We start from the raw sequence: 19390 nt of genomic DNA, 5'->3' as shown, positions 1-19390 counted from the left end.
CATCTGAGGAACAGTGGTCTCCCTCGGCCTAAGGCCTTCTCTAATAATAACCGCTACTCCCCCACCCCTCCCCTGTGGCCTCGGCTGATGGAATGCGTGGAAGCCTGATGGGCACATTTCTACCAGAGGGACCCCTCCCTCCGGGCCCAACCAGGTCTCCGTAATACCCGCCAGGTCCGCTCCCCCCTCCTGAACAAGATCACAAATGAGGGGGGCTTTATTTACTACAGACCTGGCATTGCACAACATCAGTCGAAGAAGGCCCAGGCCCTGAGGGTCTGTGCAACCTGGAAAATGAGTGGAGCTTTGGGGGCCGCTCGAAGACAGCGGGTGCATGCTCCCTTAACATGATATGGCCCCCTGCTCCCGCCATATCTACCCCTCCCACTCACAGTACGAATGGTGGAAACACAGTCTGGACAAGCTCGACCCCCCCCCCATTACCCCCGGATCCCCCCCACCCCCCGCCGCACGTCATGGCCAGGCCCTCCCCTCCCCTTGGTGGGTTAGCCCCCAAACCCACAACTCTAGTTCCTATCCAACCCCCCTCCCCCCTCCCCAGACCCTTTAAAAGATTAAGCAGAGACAATTTTAAAAAACCCCGCAGCCCCCTCTTTGCGGCATGCCACCTCTCGGGGTTCCAAAGCCCGTCATCGAGGTAGGCCCTTGATAGAGTGGAGGGCCAAGCCTGCGAGAGGGGGGAGTCTCGCAGACCAAGAAGCTCCGCTGCTGAGTACATCTTCACCATAACGGGTAAACACGACCATATCCTAAGGGTCCATAGAAAAGGTCCAGGGGAGAAGACAAAGAAATGGGGGGTCTCAAAGACATATTCACAGGACCAAGTCCACTGCCCCCTCACAACAGGGGACAAAGTCCGGATCCAAGACGACCACAATCCAAGGGGGGCAGTAGATCCCACCACCCTCTCACGGTGGTTAGGTCAGCTGGTCAGCCCCCTCTTGTGGTGAGATGGCAGCGATGAACCGATGCAAACAGACAGCGTCCAGGGGTCAGGTCCAAAAACCGCCCTCTCACGGCGGTTGGTCTGATGGTCAAATCCCCTCTGCTGACAAAGTGCATATATGTAAAATCATCCCAGTTCAGCCCCCAGGGGCCCTGACATCCAGGCCACCCTCTCACGGTGGTCAAACTGATGTCCAGCCCCCTCAGCCGATGGGATGCAGCAATGTACTATCCTCCAATTCAGATGGAAATAGCCCTCTCCACAGTCAGGGGGGTTCAGATAGTAATAAGCATAGCGACACGTGAGTCCCACAGGCTAACAGCTGGTACAAATGGGCCCGGTCTTAAAGGTGAACACTGGAGGAGAGAGAGATGGGGCAAAAATGGGGCAGTTGTCTCAAGCCCCCAGCCCCTGCACAACCACAATTTGAGGCCTCCCAAGGCCTGGGAAAAGATATCACACCAGGTCCTAGCCCCAACCATGGTTGCAGGTCTCCCACTCTTGTTGTTTCGTTGCCCCCCCCAGCTCCAACTCCGAGGGGGGAGGTTGCCAGCACCCTCTTGTTGTTTCGTTGCCCCCCAGCTCCAACTCCAAGAGGGGGTCGCCAGCACCCTCTTGTTGTTTCGTTGCCCCCCAGCTCCAACTCCATGGGGGAGGTCGCCAGCACCCTCTGACCGCCAGACAGCCACCACAGCCATTGCCATCGCCGCAGCCACCGCACCATCATCGCCAGCACTATAAAAGAGCCTGGCGGCATCCCAGAGATCTTCGGGGGTGCCCGACACATCTTGCAATTCTTCAGGCAACCCCCCACCCCCGGGCTTAGAATCTCACTGCGCGGCGGGTTGCCCCCGGCGCAACGCCACTCCAACACTCAGATTAGATTATTTGAAATATTAACTTTTTAATATTTAAGCATCTAGTACCTAAGTCAAGAAAATCATCATTTTTTTGTGTTTATTCCATTTAGATTATGCCAGATTCTAGAATGATATGATAATATAACAAACAAAATCCAAATGCAATACCAATCAGAACAGGAAGAATAAAATAAGAAGAAACTAAAAAAAAAAAAGAGAGAGAGAGAGAGAGAGAGAGAGAGAGAGAGAGAGAAGAAGAAGATGGTGAATCCACTAACAGTGAGTATGTTAAATATTGCATGATTCACTGGGTGGGGAATTTTGGTCATAATATTGGAGCAGTGGGAAAATATGTGGTCTACATTAAAATTTATGCTGAACTTCAACCTAAAGGAGAACTTTTATGGAATGATTACTTGTTGGTATTTGATACCAGATAAATTTTCAAAGGTGTATAAGATTGTTTTTAATAAGCAATTCTGTTGACCAGTCTCTGAATTCAGGTTTGGACTGAATCAGAATAACAAAACAACAGAGTTGGAAGGAACCTTGGAGGTTTTCAAGACCAACCTCCTTCTCAAACTGGAGACGCTAAAACAGTGTTTCTCAACCTTGGAAGCTTGAAGATGGGTGGACTTCAACTCCCTGAATGACTTTCACAAAATTATCTCTCACACACAAAATTTACACAGTTCCCTTTAGCAAGATTTATTGAAATGAAAGGGAAGGGGGTTACAAGAATTATAGTCAGTCAATTATTTTCCATTTTGAAACATATAGATATGATATTCTTTGACACCTGCATAATATATAAGTGGAAATAGTTCAACGCATTTCTTCAAATAAAAGGAAATTTTACAATTCTATAAATGTCACAGTGTTATGTCTCATGTTTTTACACTTGTTCTGGCTGTGAGATGCTCCTTTGTGTTCAGGCCTGGCCTCAGGAGGATAATGTAGCACTTGGGGATGAAGATGCAGCCCAGCAGACCAGCACTGGAGGCCAGGATGGAGAAGACCTGCACAGCCACCATGGATTTCCCTTTGGTGCTCAGGTAGGTGGGCACAAAAGTCACCCAGACACTGCAGAAGACCAGCATGCTGAAGGTGATCAGCTTGGCTTCATTGAAGGCCCCGGGCAGGTTCCTGGCCAGGAAAGCTGCCGTGAAGCAGATGGCAGCCAGGAAGCCCATGTAGCTGAGGGTGACGTAGAACATGACAACGGCCCCTTCATTGCATTGCAGGATGATCTCTCCAGACTGGAAGTGGAGGTCAGAGTCAGGGAAGGGGGGAGAAACTCCCAGCCAGATGGAGCAGATGATAATTTGGACTGTAGAACAAGAAAAGATGATGGAGTTGGCCAAGCTCTTCCCCAACCATCTCTTCACTTGGTTTCCTGGTTTTGTGGCCAGGAAGGCCAGCACCACCGTGATGGTTTTGGCCAAGAGAGAAGAAACTGCAACTGAGAAAATGATGCTGAAAACTGTTTGTCGGAGAAGGCAGGTGGCTTTCCTTGGTTGACCAATGAAGAGAAAAGGAGACAAGAAGCAAAGCAGGAGGGAGACCAGGAGGATGTAGGAGAGGTCCCGGTTGTTGGCTTTGACAAGGGGAGTTTCTCGGTATTTAATGAAGATGATTAAAACAAGGCCTGTGGTTAAGAAGAAGAATAGGGCAAAAGAGACCAGGACGATGCCTAGAAGTTCTTCATAAGACAGGAAGGTTATAACTTTGGGGATACATTGGACTCTGGCCTCATTTGGATATTTATCATCTGGACACTTGGTACATTTTTCTGTATCTGAGGGGGAAAAAGGCATATTCCTTCAATATTTTCACCTTTTATTTTTAAAGAAATGCCTGCTTTGGTCAACAACTAATATCAAAATCATTCTCCAGTAGGTATTTCTTAGCAGTTTCATTAGTCTTTGATGTGGTTCAGATAGAATTTCTGAAGTGATGCCTAAAGAGACCACACTATTCTCTCCATTGTAGTACAATCAAAATCTCAATACAGAGGGTTTTGTTATATGAAATTAAATATGTCTAAGTGTATTGATAACATTTCAGGAGAGCAAACTTGTAATGTAAAACTTATCAAATTAGAATGAAAGTTACCATGCAAAATTTAGGTATAGTTTGTGTGTGTGTATAAATATAAAGAGAGAGGGAGGAGAGCGGGGGGGCACCAGGCTAAAAGTAAGGAGACTGTATATTCTAATCCTGCTTTCAATATGAAACCTGGATGAGTAACTCTGGCTCAGTCACTCTCTCTCTCGGCTCCCCTCACCTCACGTGTTGTGGGGATAATAGGAGGAGGAATGAGTATCATATGTGTTTGCTGCCTGGAGTTATTTATACAAATAATAAGAATGTGGGTTATAAACAAATAAATAAATATATTTTCAGAGGGATTGCCATATTAATCCCAGTTAGATTCTTTACATTGAAAAAATAATAAAAATGTATTTGTTTATTGGTTTATAGGAATTATAGGTTGCCTGATTAATTCCTTAAATAATAAATGAGGGGAATAATAGACTTTATTTTTGGCAAAGTCTTTATATTCTAACCATGAGGAGATAAAGCCATTTGGTTCCTTACTGTCTAGATTTACTAATAGATTCAAGTACTGAACTAGTTCCATATGATAGAAACCAATATTGTACAGCTTGTTATTTTTATTAATTCTCCATTCCCCCCCCTTTTTTTTTTTTGTTAGGCCTGCTTCCCAGTCATGTATGGATTTTTCTTCCATTTTGAATCACAACAGGTTTTGCTTTCAGTTGGGGTTGCAAGTTGGTTATATTTCACTATTTAACAAAAGAGAAAAAGAAAGAAAATAAGAAAATAAGATATGGTAGGCCCACTGCTAGTGATACAAAGGAATTTGAACTGGATTAAAATGAATATTGGTGTTTTACCTTTTAATTTTTTATCTTTTAATCTCTTCCCACTTATTACTATAAGCATGTTGCTTGTATCTTTCAATTTATATAGTTTTTATTTGTTTCCTAGTACGATTTGATAGCTTATTAGTAGCCCTGACTATCACTAAGTGTTGTATCTTTTATTCATGATGAATGAATGTATTTTATTCTCCTAATGTACACTGAGAGCATATACACCTAAGACAAATTCCTTGTGTGTCCAATCACACTTGGCCAATAAAGAATTCTATTCTATTCTAATCCATGACATGGGTAATTAAATTATTGGAGGAAAGTAAGCACATTTTAACCCAATAATTCCACATTGAGTTTACCATTCCCCTCACACAGTGATACCATGGCAAGAGTTTTCTTTTCTTTTCTTTTCTTTTCTTTTCTTTTCTTTTCTTTTCTTTTCTTTTCTTTTCTTTTCTTTTCCTTTCGCTCTGTTGACCCCAAAAGCTCTCCCTGCATGATTTGTCAAGACGATCTACTTATGGTAGGTAAGTCTAGATAAGCCCTGAACTTGAGTCACATCGACACCAGTTTGACTGGGACAGAAGAAAAATCATCGGCCATGTGGACACTCACCACGCACGTGAATTCGTCAAAACCTGGTGTTCTGCGATCCACAAACATATTGATTTGGAATGCGCTTATGAACCTGAAGAAATCAGACCATTCGAATGATCAAGGAAATACAGAACCGACCACCTCCCCACCAGTTGATTTCTGCACCAAGCTAATGGCCAAAAACACGACCCATTCAGTAGTGGGTTGCAAAACCTGTTGCTACCTGTTCATGTGCGCACACACGCCCACGATGCGCATGAGCAGAAGCGTCCAGCACAGGTGGGTGGAGCCTCCCGCCACCACCGCTTCTGGTTCGCCAATCCGGGTAGAACCAGTAGCAACCCACCACTGGACCCACTGACTGTACCACCACACAAAACCTACATAAACTAAAGAGAAATGGAATAAGATATAAGATACTTCAAACAAAGCTGATGAGGTTACCTGGTTGATAATGAAACATTTGGGAGCTTAATGGAAAGCTCAGAGAACAAACCACTGCCAAGACATCTACTTATATTTTTTGATGACCTTAATAGAAATTGATTGCTTGATATAACTTTTTATGCATCAATTTTGTGGGACAACATAACATAAGTCTGCTTCAGATGAGGTAAAGCAAAGAACCTAAGACAAGTCCTAAACTTTTAAAGAACTGAGATGTTCCTAGAAAAATAAACATGGAGGGAGACATGCAAACTAACGAGGAGAAGAATTATTTTCCCTGACAATGGAAAAACATGTCTAATCTTCCTTTCCTTCCCATCTGTTCCCCACCTTTCCTTCAAGATCTTTTGGTTACTCTTCACTTTATATAACATATTCTTCAGACTGAAAATAAACCAGGTGAACTTCAATCTGTTGTTTAACTCGCACTTTCATCAAATTGATCTGGATAAATCCATTTCCATAAGGCCTGCCATTTCCTTTGGTGTCTCCCACCTTCCTGAGTGGAGAAGGTCCCCTCCGGACAAGGAACGCAGTCATAGCAGCAAACTGGCTCTCCTTCTCGAGCCCTCTTGAGAAATCCAGGACGACAACTTTCCACACATTTGGACTGAGGCAGGGACTGAGCAGGAAAACAAAGAATGCCAAAGAAAATACATTAGGACTCTCCATCCATGGAAAATGGGGGTGAGAAATGGACATTAGACAAGTAGTTTTTATGCTTTATTTAGGCAAATATGACATCTCTGATTAGGTCCAAAGGATTGTAGGAAATACAATAACTGGCATATTCTTCATTTAGTCCTGAGTTTTGGGTCTGGCACATCACATTACAAAAAAGGATTGTAAAATCTGGAGGGATGGAATTGAAAAAAGATGTTTAAGGGACATTAAGTGACAAGCAGTCTCCTCATAGCCTTATTAACACTGCATTCCTCCATTCTTCATATATCTATGATTTTAAAGTATGATGATCTATTTATATTAAATTTTAGAATGAATTAAATTTGGAATAAATTTCAGATTTATTAAATTTTTACTGTATGTATGAAAATAGAGAAAAACTGTGATGAAGAAATCTCTGACTATTTAGATCCACAAAGTACATAAAGCATTGAAAACCTGCTCCCCTCTGACAGTAGACCCCAAAAGTCCCTCATTTAAGCTACAAAGGAAACGTTGCTTTCACATTAGGGCTGTCAACTTTAAGCCAGTTGTTCTTTGATTTTCCATTATTTCCATTATTTATTTGATTAATTTCTGTAGCTTCTGTACAGATAAAACAAGAATAAAACAGAGTCATTATTTTCTAGGATTGTAATGAGATGAGATAGAGGTCATGACAACATGTCCCTCAAAACGTGTAAGTAAAGCATCTTTGGGAAACATGAGAATGTAACCTCATGGGAAAGGGAAATTTCTAAAGCACATCTAGTTATCCAAGACAAAGTCCTTTATGTTGAAGAACTAGTATAAGGTAACTTCAACCAGTATGGAAAGATAGACCCACCTTTATTATTAATTAATTTTGGAGACACCTTTTTTCCCCAGAGAGACTGAAGGTAGCTAACCCTCAAGATGAGCAATGGCATTCAAGGGGTTTTCAGATGAAGAGCCCTCTTACAAACCAAAGACCAAATCTAAATAGCATTTCTTTCAAATTCTCCTTCATATCAGGAAGGGCTTTTGTTTAGTTCAATGAAACGTTTCAGTGCTTCAGCTGTCTGAGTACAGACATTGTACAATATGAGACATTATATTGTTATACTCTGGATAAGGAGACCAACAGCTCATAATTTTAGAGAAGCTGAATTCTAATTCCAGGGCTTATTTTGCACTGGGACCTACAGGACTTCCAGCCACTCTTGAATAAACTTCATCGGATTCAGTCCAAGCCTGAACTCAGGCCCTGCTCAGCAGAATTGCCTTCTTTGATATTTGAGGACAAGGAAGAAATGAACTTGAGGCTATCAGCACCACAATCCCTGGCTCTTGATGGCCTCTCTCACTATTTTTATGGAGACACAAGAGGACCATCATCTATGTCTTAAAGAATTCTCACCCAGATGATCCTAGGTTCTCTGAATCAGACAGAAGTAGAACATTGTCCCATGTGCAGCAGGGGAAGTCCCGGAGCTTCTGCTGAGAGAGGAAAAGGAAGGAAAGGAAGAAAAAAGGGGGGCTCTGTCTGGTTTTTGGCAGGAAGACTCTTGAGGAGAGAATTGGCTGGAATCCTGAAAGGTGGGGGGGGGCATTTATCTCAGATAAGGTTAAAAATCGGGGTGTTAAAATTTTGGGATAGTCCTGGAGGGAGGAAGAGGCGAGGAAAGGAGAGAAGCAGATAAAAGGAGAGGCTTTGGTGGGTAAACAGGAGAAAATAACTCAGGAGAAAAGAGAGCGAGGAAGGCTGCCTGGCAAGCAGGAGGCAGTAGAGGCAAGCTGATCCAGGCAATGAAGGAGCCAGCAACCAGGCACGATGGGGGCGAGCTGACCTAGACAAGTGAGTGAGCAAAGGGGCACCAGACCTGTTCCTGGTAGAGGTGGGCTGGGTGAGTGGAGGTGCCACCTCACAGCAGACTGACATCCAGAATGATGGACATTGAGATACCTGCCAGTGACCATAATACAGGGAAGAGTATGGGTACCTGGAAAAAAGGGGGTAGAGGAATCCAGACTCTAAAGGCCTTTTTCAGGGTGGCGCTACACATATTATATCATCAGAAGGAGCTTTCTTCATTAGCCTCCCAAGCAGTCTGAGAAAATTATCATTCCCCACATGCAGTTCTCATTGAAGGTCATCCAGCATGGTGACTAGGCTTAGCAGACTTGAAATGGGTCCTAAGGCTTTGGAAACAGAGAAAAGACACCAGTATTTTGCTCACCTTCTTGTCCCAAAGGTCCTTTTTCAACAGGCAACGGAAGAAGCTTCTCAGGTGAGAAGCAAAATGTCTTCAAGGAAAAACAAAGGAAGTCCACTTGCCTCTTGGAAAAGCACCTTTGGGACAACCATGACCTGGATGGCGGAGAATCTCCATAGACACTCACCTTGTTGAGCAACTTTAACTGTGAAAGAGCATCTTGGTTGATAATAAGTGTCTGCCTTTCAAAACTCCCCAGTTTCTGGATAATAAAATCCATCTTGGGGAGAACCACCCAGCTCTTGATGATCAGATCTGCCGTTACATCTCCATTTTGGTCCAAGTAAAAATCAAAGGTGGAAAAATTGCAAAACTCATTCTTCGCCAGAAAGGGATGAAACTAAAATGGAAAAACCCAGAAATTTTAAAAGCAGAAACCTTGATTTCTTATCCCACATGGTCTTTCTACATTTGAATCCTTCTTCTACAAATGTCTGACTTTCATGTATTCCTAGTTTGGAGAACAAAAGTTGCCACTATCTTCAAAAACAAACATTCAAAATTTGTTGATCATATATTGATAAAACATAATTGACAAAATTTGTCATTTATATAGAAGATAGAGCAGTCACAACACAATCAATCCAACCAACCAATAAAGAGATTATTCATAAACTCCTTGAAAACAACTGGATTATTACTGGTAAGAATGGGTTTGTCTAGAGCCTTGATAGTACAAGGGTTTAGTGCACCCTGTTATTAACACAGCTGCCTGCAATTTCTGCTGGTTCGAATCTCTCCAAGGCTCAAGGTTGACTCAGCCTTCCATCCTTTCTAAGGTAGGTGAAATGAGGACCCAGTTTGTGGGGGCAATAAGCTGACTTTGTATAAAATATACAAAAGAATGAAGGCTATTGGTTAAAGCATTGTAAGCCGCCCTGAGTCTCCAGAGAAGGGCGGCATATAAATCAAATTAAAAAAAAAATTAAAAATTTCCTAGGTTAAACTTCTCCCGGTATAAACACAAGACACGCATGACCAGAGGACCAAAATCTAATTTATTATATGGCTACATTAAGAGAATCTTGAAAGCATAATTCTCTAACCCCCCACCCCCCAAATTGTTTCTACAACATGGAAAGTCGGGCAGGATCCTTTCTGAATTTCTTTCTCTGTCCATTATGCAGCTGAGGGCTCTCCTCCCTCTTGTCTGTTCATTTCTAGTTAGCATCTCTTCCCCCCATCCCCAAGGTCATTCCCATATATCATTATACTTGGTTAATAGATTGTGGGAATGCTTGTGATATAACTTGATTTCATGAAACTATTAAACAACATCTTCATAAAGTCATGATTATGAACCTAGTTAAGTGAGGGTTAGATAGTAAAAAGGGAGTCTTAGAAAATTATACTGAAATGTTTAATGTTCCTCATAGAACTGGGGAGATATGAATAACAATCATCCTTGCTTATGTAATCTTCAATATATTCATTAATACAGACAGACAGAATTGATAAATGATTATTTTGTGATGCATGATTTATTCCAACTGTTAGAGAAAACTACTCAGATCACTTTTTAAAAATTCCCAGCTTCCAGAAATAATATTTATGATTCCTCAACAGAGAAAGGTGTGTAAATTAAATCCAGTAGAAAAATATGTGCTATTTAGCCATTTGGACTTGACAAGTTATGATCTCTTGCATTAAAACAGAGGGATGGAAGCTAAAATGTCAGGACCCCATACTTGCCATGGCTCCAGCTTTGGAGCCCCCAGCCTCTCTTTGACCCCCTTCCTTCTCCTCCTCGATCTGGAGGAATATGCAGCACTTAAGACGTGGGCCAGAGTCTTAATGAAACTATACAAATAGGGGAAATTTATAATCGGTATCCTGTTCCTTTCCTCCTGGGTCTCCAGTGGGGCTTTCTGGGTACATCTTCTGCGGCCTTTGACAGAAAAGACATTCTTTGAAAAAGAACAACGAAAATAATGATCTTCAAATTGGGGTTCCAAAAATAAATAGGGCTCAAATGCATGATATATTTGCCTATAGTTCTGCTGCAAAATAAAGGTCCAAATACTATGGACATATCTAAGAAGTCTGTGCCTTATAATTGCGAAATGTCCCAAGACTGTCAAGATCCAGACTTTCCCTTCAATGGGTCCTGGCAAACGCATAAGTGTTAAATGGAAAGGAAGAATTCTGAACCAAAAAGAATCATATTCCATGAAGTGAACAAAGACGTTGACTTGTCTCCACTTAGAGAGGGCCTCCCTGAGGACTGCTATATATCCAGTTGTTGAAAATTGTTGTAATATAATCACACAAATTCCATTCCTGACAAGCATAGGAGTGAAAGTCCTCATGAAATTCTCTCCCTCCCCTGTGTCTGAAGCAAAGAGGCCAATCAGGGTCCATCTGAAATGGAGGAGCAGTTGGACAATTGCTGGGTACTGGATCCCTTGTTTGGGGCGCATTTGGTGGAAAAAGGGGAATTGACTTTTATCACTCAGAGCCTCTGAAACAGGTTCAACACTGATCTGAAAAGGCAATGAAGAAGGCTGTGTTATATTTGGGGTCAGAACAAGTCCTGAATACTTGTTTTTAATTAATCCAACCTGGTTCTCTTGAACACGTTAGAACAATTTATTCTTGATTAGCCATTGATTAGCCTTAATGCATAATGTAGAACATAGAACATTAATAAGTCAGTATATAAAACAGAATGCAAGAATAAATTAAGAAGGAATAAGATTAAAGAATCTAAATCATTTCTGCATCACCCCTACAATTCATCACAATCAGACCCCACGCTGAACCATTTCGATCAAATAAGGAGCTTTATTATATTTAACTTTTGAATTCTAATCACCTGGGAAATATCTGATTTTAATATATCAGTCCCAATAGGTCATTTATCTAATGTAGAGTCCAAACTATTGATCTATCTCTTTATTAAATAGTTGAAATTCCATGAATAGATTTGTTCTCTAGTTGAACAAGATATAGGGAGGCCATCTCCTAATATAATTTGCTACTCGTATAAAACAAGATGTCCTTAATTGAAATTTTGCAGCTGTAACACAGAGAAATTTGGAGGCCTGCCAGATTCCATAGTTTTAATAGTACAATAATAATTATTAACCAGATTTTAGACAAGACAAAAGACAAATTGTATAAATTCCCAATTCAGGGTAGTAGCTTGAAGTCCTTTTGTTTACCTCCAAGATATTCCTCAAATGCTGTGAATGGATTTATTCTAGTAGTGATATATATTAAACACCAAACTTCAATTCGATATAATGGCTTGGGGGTAACTTTGGCATTATATCCGTTCATAAATGGAAAGAAAGTTGATAGCTATGATTTTTTTTTAAGTTTCAGCAGTAAATTCACTCATACCCTTTCTTTAAGTGGCTTCTCTGATGATGAAGGATCCAAGATTCACTCTCAGAGAAAACTACTCCAAGTAAGAAAATGAGTTACTTGCTCTATTGGCTCACCCTCAAATAGACATCTTTGGCTATAATGTCATTTTCCAAAGATCGTAACTTTTGACTTTGATTTATCAATAATCATTGAATTATTATGTCAGTGGGAGCCTTCTTAATTGTTTCCTTAACAGCTTACACAATCTAATTTATGACTACAGTAATAATAAAGTATCAGAATAAACCAGGTGTACCAATATCTATTTAGCACCTTAGACTAAGTACTTAGTACTTCAGGATCCATCATTACTCTTGGTAAGTCATTAATATCCAGACTGAAGAACAAGGGTTCAAATATGCAGCCTTCCCTTCCTCCTTGGTAAGTATCGCTCCTTCTTCTCATGGCTCCAAAGAGCCCAAACCTCCCTCTCAAAGAAGGGCTTGGAGAAAGGGCTTGGATCAGGGCCAACAGGCTGAGCTCCATTTTAAGGGCAACCGATTTCCTCCACAATATTTCTCCATTTGTTGTCTCAAATGCTGCACTAACATCTACAAAGCCAGCAAACTGAGGTTTACTCAACTGACATATTTTTGTGATTCAATATTTCAAGATCAATCATTTGTCAATATTAGATTATTTATTTATTATACAAATTTATATAACTTTTAACTCTACCTAAACCCATTTTGTTGTTTTGCAAGGAATGCACTTTCCTTCTATCCACTCTCAAACTTACTTAAAAGGAACGTGACATATATTTTAGCCACAATATTAATTACAACTGGCCTGTCCTTTTTATTTTTATACACACGCACGCACGCACACCTATTGCCCACTTCAATCCAACTGGACATGGCAGGTATTATTTCTATGTGAATTGAAGATGCCAACGGGGGGCTCCACAATTAGAGATAGTTGAGTATCTGAATATCCTGTAGAAAGTCCTCTGCAGAGACATTATTATTTCTCAGGCCTTTTAAGATGAATTTCAACATGAATATAATAGGGCAAAACATAGTTGACATGTTTGCTAATATAGTGAAAAGCAGCTCTTGAATTCCACAGAGAAGTTACAATTCTATCTATTGCTCATCCACTATCTTCCCCCCCCCACACACACACACACTCAATTTACCAGATAGAGAAACAAACCTGTGGGACTTTGTAGGTTCCTGCTAATGTTGACATCTGGATGGAGACGTCCCTGTTTGCTGCATCAATAAGAACTAGAAGTTTGTCCTTCTTTCCACAGCTGTAGTTGGGGACGTTGGCTTCTCCAGTGGAGAGCATGTCCAGCAAGACCTCTGAAGTGCGTAAAAGGCTCAGATAGTTGTCATGGATGTTGTAGCCCAGTGTGAGATTGTGCAGGAGCTGGGGAGTCTTGTTGATCAGTTGAACGGCAAAAATGAAGCGTAGGGTTTTTAAAAAACCTAAAGAAATCCTATTGTAAAAAAATGTTCATGTTATTATCATTAAAAGTGGCAACAAATTCTTTTTTTTAAAAAATCTAATCCTCTGTCTCCACAAACCTAATGAGCCTGAAGCCAACACTGATCAAAACCAACAGTTAGGGCAGCAGTCAAGGGATGAACCTAGGATTGTACAGGAAAATAATTTCAACTTCGTTCAGGTTTTTTTCTCTCCCATCTTTGAATTTCAGTCTCCTTCACAAAATAAGACAAAAGAGGGAAGCCATGGAAATCAAAACCATTCAGGATATTAGACAGACCCTGCTATACAGAAGTAAGTGGAATAAGAAGAAAAGAAGGAGAGGGTTAGAACTGCAAATGGAGAGAATGCAACTCCATCACCTGGAATTTACTTACGAAGGAGTATTGTTGACAGGTAACATTCTGTGAGATATTTCTGAAGTACTAATGATTATATTAATGAGATGGTCTCCTGGCCTGTAATAGCTCCATGGTTGTTTGCCATCCTGGTGCTCCAAACTCAGCGGGCACTTCCTTCTAAGCTTCCCAGAAGTTGCCTGGAACACCAACATCATCAGACGCAGAAGCAGAAAGTTCATAATTCATAGAGCTAAATCCCAATTGTTCACAAAAATATCAAGATGAATTAGACGAATTCAAAGCACTGCCACAAGATGGAAATGCTATTGGCTTTCCTGATTCAGGCAGACACAGACAAAGCCTCCCTGGAAAAGAATGAAAACTACACTCAAGAGCACAGCTCCTATCTGTCTGAAAACATGTGCCACTCAGAATGTAAGCTAAGGAATATATCCTTTTCTGATGAAAGATCTCTTCGATGTTGCTTCAGTCTGATGTTTACATCAAAGGTAGTTCCTGGAGACATAGTAGAAGAGGTGATTATTATAGGAAGAAGCAACTTTTCCACTTGGGATCCAGAACTTTTTTGCAGCTCCATGTGAGGAAGGATAGCTGGAGAAAAGGATGTTAGTGAAAAGTCACAGAAACTCTCCTGGGGAAACTGTTCTGTTGTGGTTGTGATCCTTCCTGTCAGGACATGTCCAGAAAGTGATGATGGGGGAAGATATCTCAGTAACAAGGGAATTGACTGCTGCTGTCCTTCAACATGGCTTCACCCAGAGCTATGGAGTTTGATGCCACTCTAGGCTAATGTCACTCAATTGAAGTGCTGCCAATCTTCTAATATCCAGGAAGTAATCAATACCCTTAACCAGCCTAATGTTAAGTGTTGGGCCTATTAGGAATTTTTTCTTATATTAGATCCCCATAGATGGATCCTAAACTGGAGTTGTATTTCAACTCTGTTAATCTGTTAAATTTTCTTTTCTTTTCTTTTTTTGAGATTTTTTTTATTTTAAAACAAAAACAAAACATAAAACCATCATCATTCCAAACAATTACAGACAGTGAGTCGAACGGTTCATATTCTCTTGTGCAGAAATCCATTTCTAAAATACCAATTTATAACAGAAACTTATATCTTTTATAGAAAAAAAAATCAGATATTTTATCTTTACATCAACCCCATATTTCATACTTCAATTCCATGATGTATTATCTATCCATTGATAAAACAAACCCCATATCAAATAATATTGTTTGTCTTCCTGTTCTCTAATTTCAAATGTCAATTTACTCATTTCAGGACATTCCATAATTTTCTTAATAAACTCATCATCAGTAGGTAACTTCTCTCCTTTCCAATTTTTAGCAAATATGATTCTAGTTGCTGTTAAAACGTTCACAATTAAATATTGCAATTCTCTGTTATATGTTTCTGGTAAAATCCCCAGTAAAAATATCTCTGGTTTAAAGTCTATATGTTTCTTTGTCATTTTTTCCAACCACATGTGTATCTTCCAACCACATGTGTACCAGTAACCTCCTGAGGTCCGGATCATCCCCACCCTATTGGCCTTCCGAAAAGCGGTGAAGACCTGGCTTTTCCGGCAGGCCTGGGGCCGTTGATCTTGCTCTTGTGATCTGGCAAGATCCGGCCATGAATGGCGTGAATGAGTTTTTAATGTTTTTAATGTTTTTAATTTTTAAATGTTTTTTTATAATGATTTTTTTTAAATGTATTGTGAGCCGCCCTGAGTCTTCGGAGAGGGGCGGCATATAAATTGAATTAATTAAATTAAATTAAATTAAATCTTAGTCCAATATCTTTTAGCTTCTACACATCCACACATATGGTAATATGCTCCTGGAGTCTGATGACATTTCCAACATTTCTCCGACTTAGTCTTGAACATTCTGGCTATCCTTGTCGGGGGTAGGTGCCACCTGTAAAACATCTTATACAAATTCTCCTTATATGCTGTAGACATTGTCATTTTATAATTCTGTGACCACAATTTTTGCCATTTCTCTAAGTCAATACCATGACCAAAGTTTTCCCCCATGCTATCATTGACTCTTTAACTTGTTCTTCTTCCAATTTTACCTCTAACAAGTATCCATATTTTTTTTTAATCACATAGTCATCAGAACTCATTAAAATCTTATCTAAATTAGTCATAACATTATAAAAACCTTGTTTAGAATCTTCTTCATATCTAGAACATATTTGCCCGTAAGAAAACCAATCCATCTTGAAACCTTGTTCTTCTAATTCTTGCTTTGTTTTAAGTTTGCCCTTTTCATCCATTAATTCACTATATCTAACAATTTGTTCCCTTCTGAATACTACTGAATATGAAAATGCTTCAATTGTAATTTTCAAATGATGTTGTTTTTTAATCTTCTCCCAATTCAATAGCAGAGCCTCACATATGAAGTGTCTTTTAAAATACCCCTGTATTTTTGGTCCTTTATACCATAAAAAAGCATGCCATCCCATCAACAAATCATGTCCTTCTAGATTCAATAATATAATATTTCTTAAAGTTATCCATTCTTTAATCCATATCAGGCTTGTTGCTTGATAATAAAGTTCCTAATTAGGTAAACCAAAGCCTCCCCACGTTCTAGCATTTGTAATGACTTTAATTTTATCCTCGCCTTCTTTCCCTGCCAAATATATTTTAAAATTTGTTAAATTTTCAGATTGCTTGTATTGGAAGTGAAATTCCATTTTCCAACTTTCCTAGCCATATCAATTTTTCGATGAGAGCTGAGTAACAGACAGGAAAGTGAAAGACTGTGAACTATCATTGGGTAAATAGGGAGAAAGTTATAGACTGGATAGAATTTTTTTTCCTTGCTGCTCTCTCTGTTGTCTTCCATATTCATGTACGGCACTGAGATCCTACATGACTTGGACTTTCTTAGTTCATTTTTTTAAAAAAAAACATGAGTTGTGAGGTCTGCAGCTGAGACGGTGGTGGTGCCCAGAGTGGGGGTAGATGGTGATTCCTCTGATTCTGGGGGTGGTCAACACATCTGAAGATTAGAAACTGCCCCCACCCCAAATCTCTGAATCAAAGAAAGTCACAGCATCTAGCTGACCTTCACTGATCTCAAAATCTCATCCAATCTGCTTTCGACTCTTATTATTTTCTTCTTTCAGAATTTTTCCATTTTTCTTTTACTTACAGTCCCTTACCTTGACTGGCATTTGGCAGGTTTAGGATTAGTGTGTAAAGGTCAAATCCCAGAATTTGGAGCAATAATCAAGCTTGCTAAGAAATCTGGAAGATTTAAAGTTCCCACATCTAAAGGATGCCCAGGTTGTGGGAGGCATTGACAAAACAAGTAAGACGCAAAAGGGTCATATTGCTCTCTTGTAAGAAATTTTCCCAAGAACCATAAAGGGGGTAAAAGGAGGCCTTGTCAAAGATGCCACTCAGAGAAACTGCCTCTGCTTGAGTTGGGCAGGGGGTCCAGGAGAAGCAGAGACCAGAGGGACAGAGGCCAATGGAGTCATCTCCTAGAATTGCAGAGTTAATCTCTTCTTGAGGAGATTGGAAGAAAAATCCATGAAGGAGCTTCCTCAAATCCCAAAGGTAAAAGGGCCACATTGCATGACTCATCAGGTATCAGCCAATCTAATTCAACAGGGACCTGAATATCTCTTACTGCAGGGGTCCTCAAACTTTTTAAACAGGGGACTGTTGGGGGGCCAGACTGGCTAGGTGGGCATGGCTAGGTCATGTGACTAGGAGGGTGTGGCCAATTTAACAGTCCATTAAACTTTAATTTGTTTTGCTCCTGTGGATGTTTTATTTGCTTTTGTTTGCATGTTGCTCTTTCGGTTGCCTTTTCTTTTTACTAGATCATTTTTTCAGTTGTTTAGGAGTCTAGTGGTCCACTTCAGGAAACTCAGTTTTACAGCAATTCTTCTCAGCCCCAAGGACCTTAAGAAATCTCTCTCTGTCTCTCTCTCTCTCTCTCTTTCCTTCTCTCTCCCCTCTCTCTCTTTCTTTCTGTCTCTCTCTCCCTCCCTGTCAATCTATCTCTATCTACTAGAGGTGGAGAAGGTGAAAAACAGACCATTTTCACCCATTTTCTTTTGCTTCCTGGGGCATCTGTGTGCCCTGTTTTTCACCTCCTCCACCTCCAGAACATCTCTGCAGGCCAAAATTGTTGGCCTTACCTTTCAGTTCCAGCCCATGGGGCTAGCGAAGATAAGTCCTGAGCTCGGTCGAAGGGTAGGCATGGCAATGTGGGTGGGGCAGCCACGTGGTCCTGCGCAGACTGGATTAATGGCTTCGGCGGGCCACATGTGGCCCATGGGCCGTAGATTGAGGACCCATGTGTCTTCTATCTCATACAGGCCTGAGAAACTACTGAATTGTGGTTCCCATGTTTCCTGAGGTGGGTATCCTGAGAGACATCTGAAGGTCTTCTGAATGGTCCTTCAGGAAGTTGCAGATGAACTGCAGCCTGAAGTGACCTTCCCTTCAGAAGCTGCTCCTGCTTGAAAAACCTTCTTCTTCCCTGAGCTGGTGGCCTTCTCCCTGCTTCTGCCCCTCCCAAGAGGAGAGATTTTTTTGAGCAACAATAACTTTGTTTTTTTCTTATAATTTTCTTCCTATTTACCCAACAATAAAGTCCACAACCTGTCACTTTCCTGCCTTTTAGTCAGTTGTAATCCAAAAATTGATAGAAAAGATGGGAAAGTGAAATTTCACCTCAGGCAGGAGCAATTTTAAATTCAGCTCCAGTTTAGGATTTATATATGGAGTTCTGATATAAAAGAAAATCTCAAACAGGCCCCACTCTTCACATTAGGCAGAATTCAAGGATACTGATTGCCTCCTTGGTGGTTAGAAGACAGGCAGCACCAGAGTTAAGCGGCAACAACCTCGAGTGGCACCAAACTCCATAGCTCTGGGTGACCTTCCCAGCAGTCCCTGGAGACAAGAGACCCTGTTGAAGGACAGCAGAAGTCAATTCCCTTGTTACTGAATTCTCTTCCTGCAGCATCACTTTTTGGACATGTCCTGACAGGAAAAATCACAGCCACTACAGAGCAGAGTCCCCAGGAGTGTATCTGTGGTTTTCCACTAAGATGCTTTTCTCCATCCTTTCCTCTCAAACATGGAACCTCAAAGTTCATCCCAAGATGAGAAGTTGCTTCTCATTGTAATTAGGAACATCTTGTCCCTTTAATTATGACATTCCAGACCTTTGAGACCATTTTTGCTCTTCTGTGATTGCCTTTGATGTAGACAGCACATTGAAGCCATACGCAAAGGATCTTGTATCTTTAAAGGATAAATCCTTAGATTGAGCTCTATGTGATGCATATTTTAGGACAGACAGGGCTTGTGCTCTTGAATGCGCCTTTCTCCATGAAGCTCAGGTTTTCTCCGATCAGGAGAGCCACTGGTATTTCCATCGTATGAAGCTGCTTTGAGCTCTTCCAACTATTCCTGTTGCTCATGTTAGAAACAGGAAGGGGAGTAATAAAACCCTCTGAATTATG

At 40.8% G+C, this 19390-nt stretch overlaps 1 protein-coding gene across 1 annotated transcript; it reads right to left on the bottom strand.

Annotated features, from left to right (window-relative positions):
- Positions 1-2714: 2714 nt before the first annotated feature.
- Positions 2715-13357, bottom strand: LOC139322845 (vomeronasal type-2 receptor 26-like). The gene is made up of 3 exons (XM_070952094.1): positions 13220-13357; positions 6270-6396; positions 2715-3625 (listed from the first exon to the last, which is right to left on the bottom strand). The coding sequence occupies exons 1-3, from the start codon at positions 13355-13357 to the stop codon at positions 2715-2717; spliced, it is 1176 nt and encodes a 391-aa protein (XP_070808195.1).
- Positions 13358-19390: the final 6033 nt, after the last annotated feature.

Source organism: Pituophis catenifer, unplaced genomic scaffold (genome assembly GCF_029215685.1).
Source record: "Pituophis catenifer annectens isolate HBS135680 unplaced genomic scaffold, rPitCat1.0.hap2 SCAF_11, whole genome shotgun sequence".
Taxonomy (NCBI): Eukaryota; Metazoa; Chordata; class Lepidosauria; order Squamata; family Colubridae; genus Pituophis; species Pituophis catenifer.
Note: the sequence above shows the minus strand (reverse complement) of the source record. Positions and strands in the feature narration are given on the sequence as shown.

Coding starts and splice junctions, on each gene's coding strand:
- LOC139322845 (XM_070952094.1), bottom strand. CDS start 13,357: ATGCTCTCCACTGGAGAAGCCAACGTCCCCAACTACAGCTGTGGAAAG. Junction 6,397..13,219: donor GAACCTACAAAGTCCCACAG/GTTTGTTTCTCT, acceptor TTTCCTGCTCAG/TCCCTGCCTCAGTCCAAATG. Junction 3,626..6,269: donor GACCTTCTCCACTCAGGAAG/GTGGGAGACACC, acceptor TTTCCCCCTCAG/ATACAGAAAAATGTACCAAG.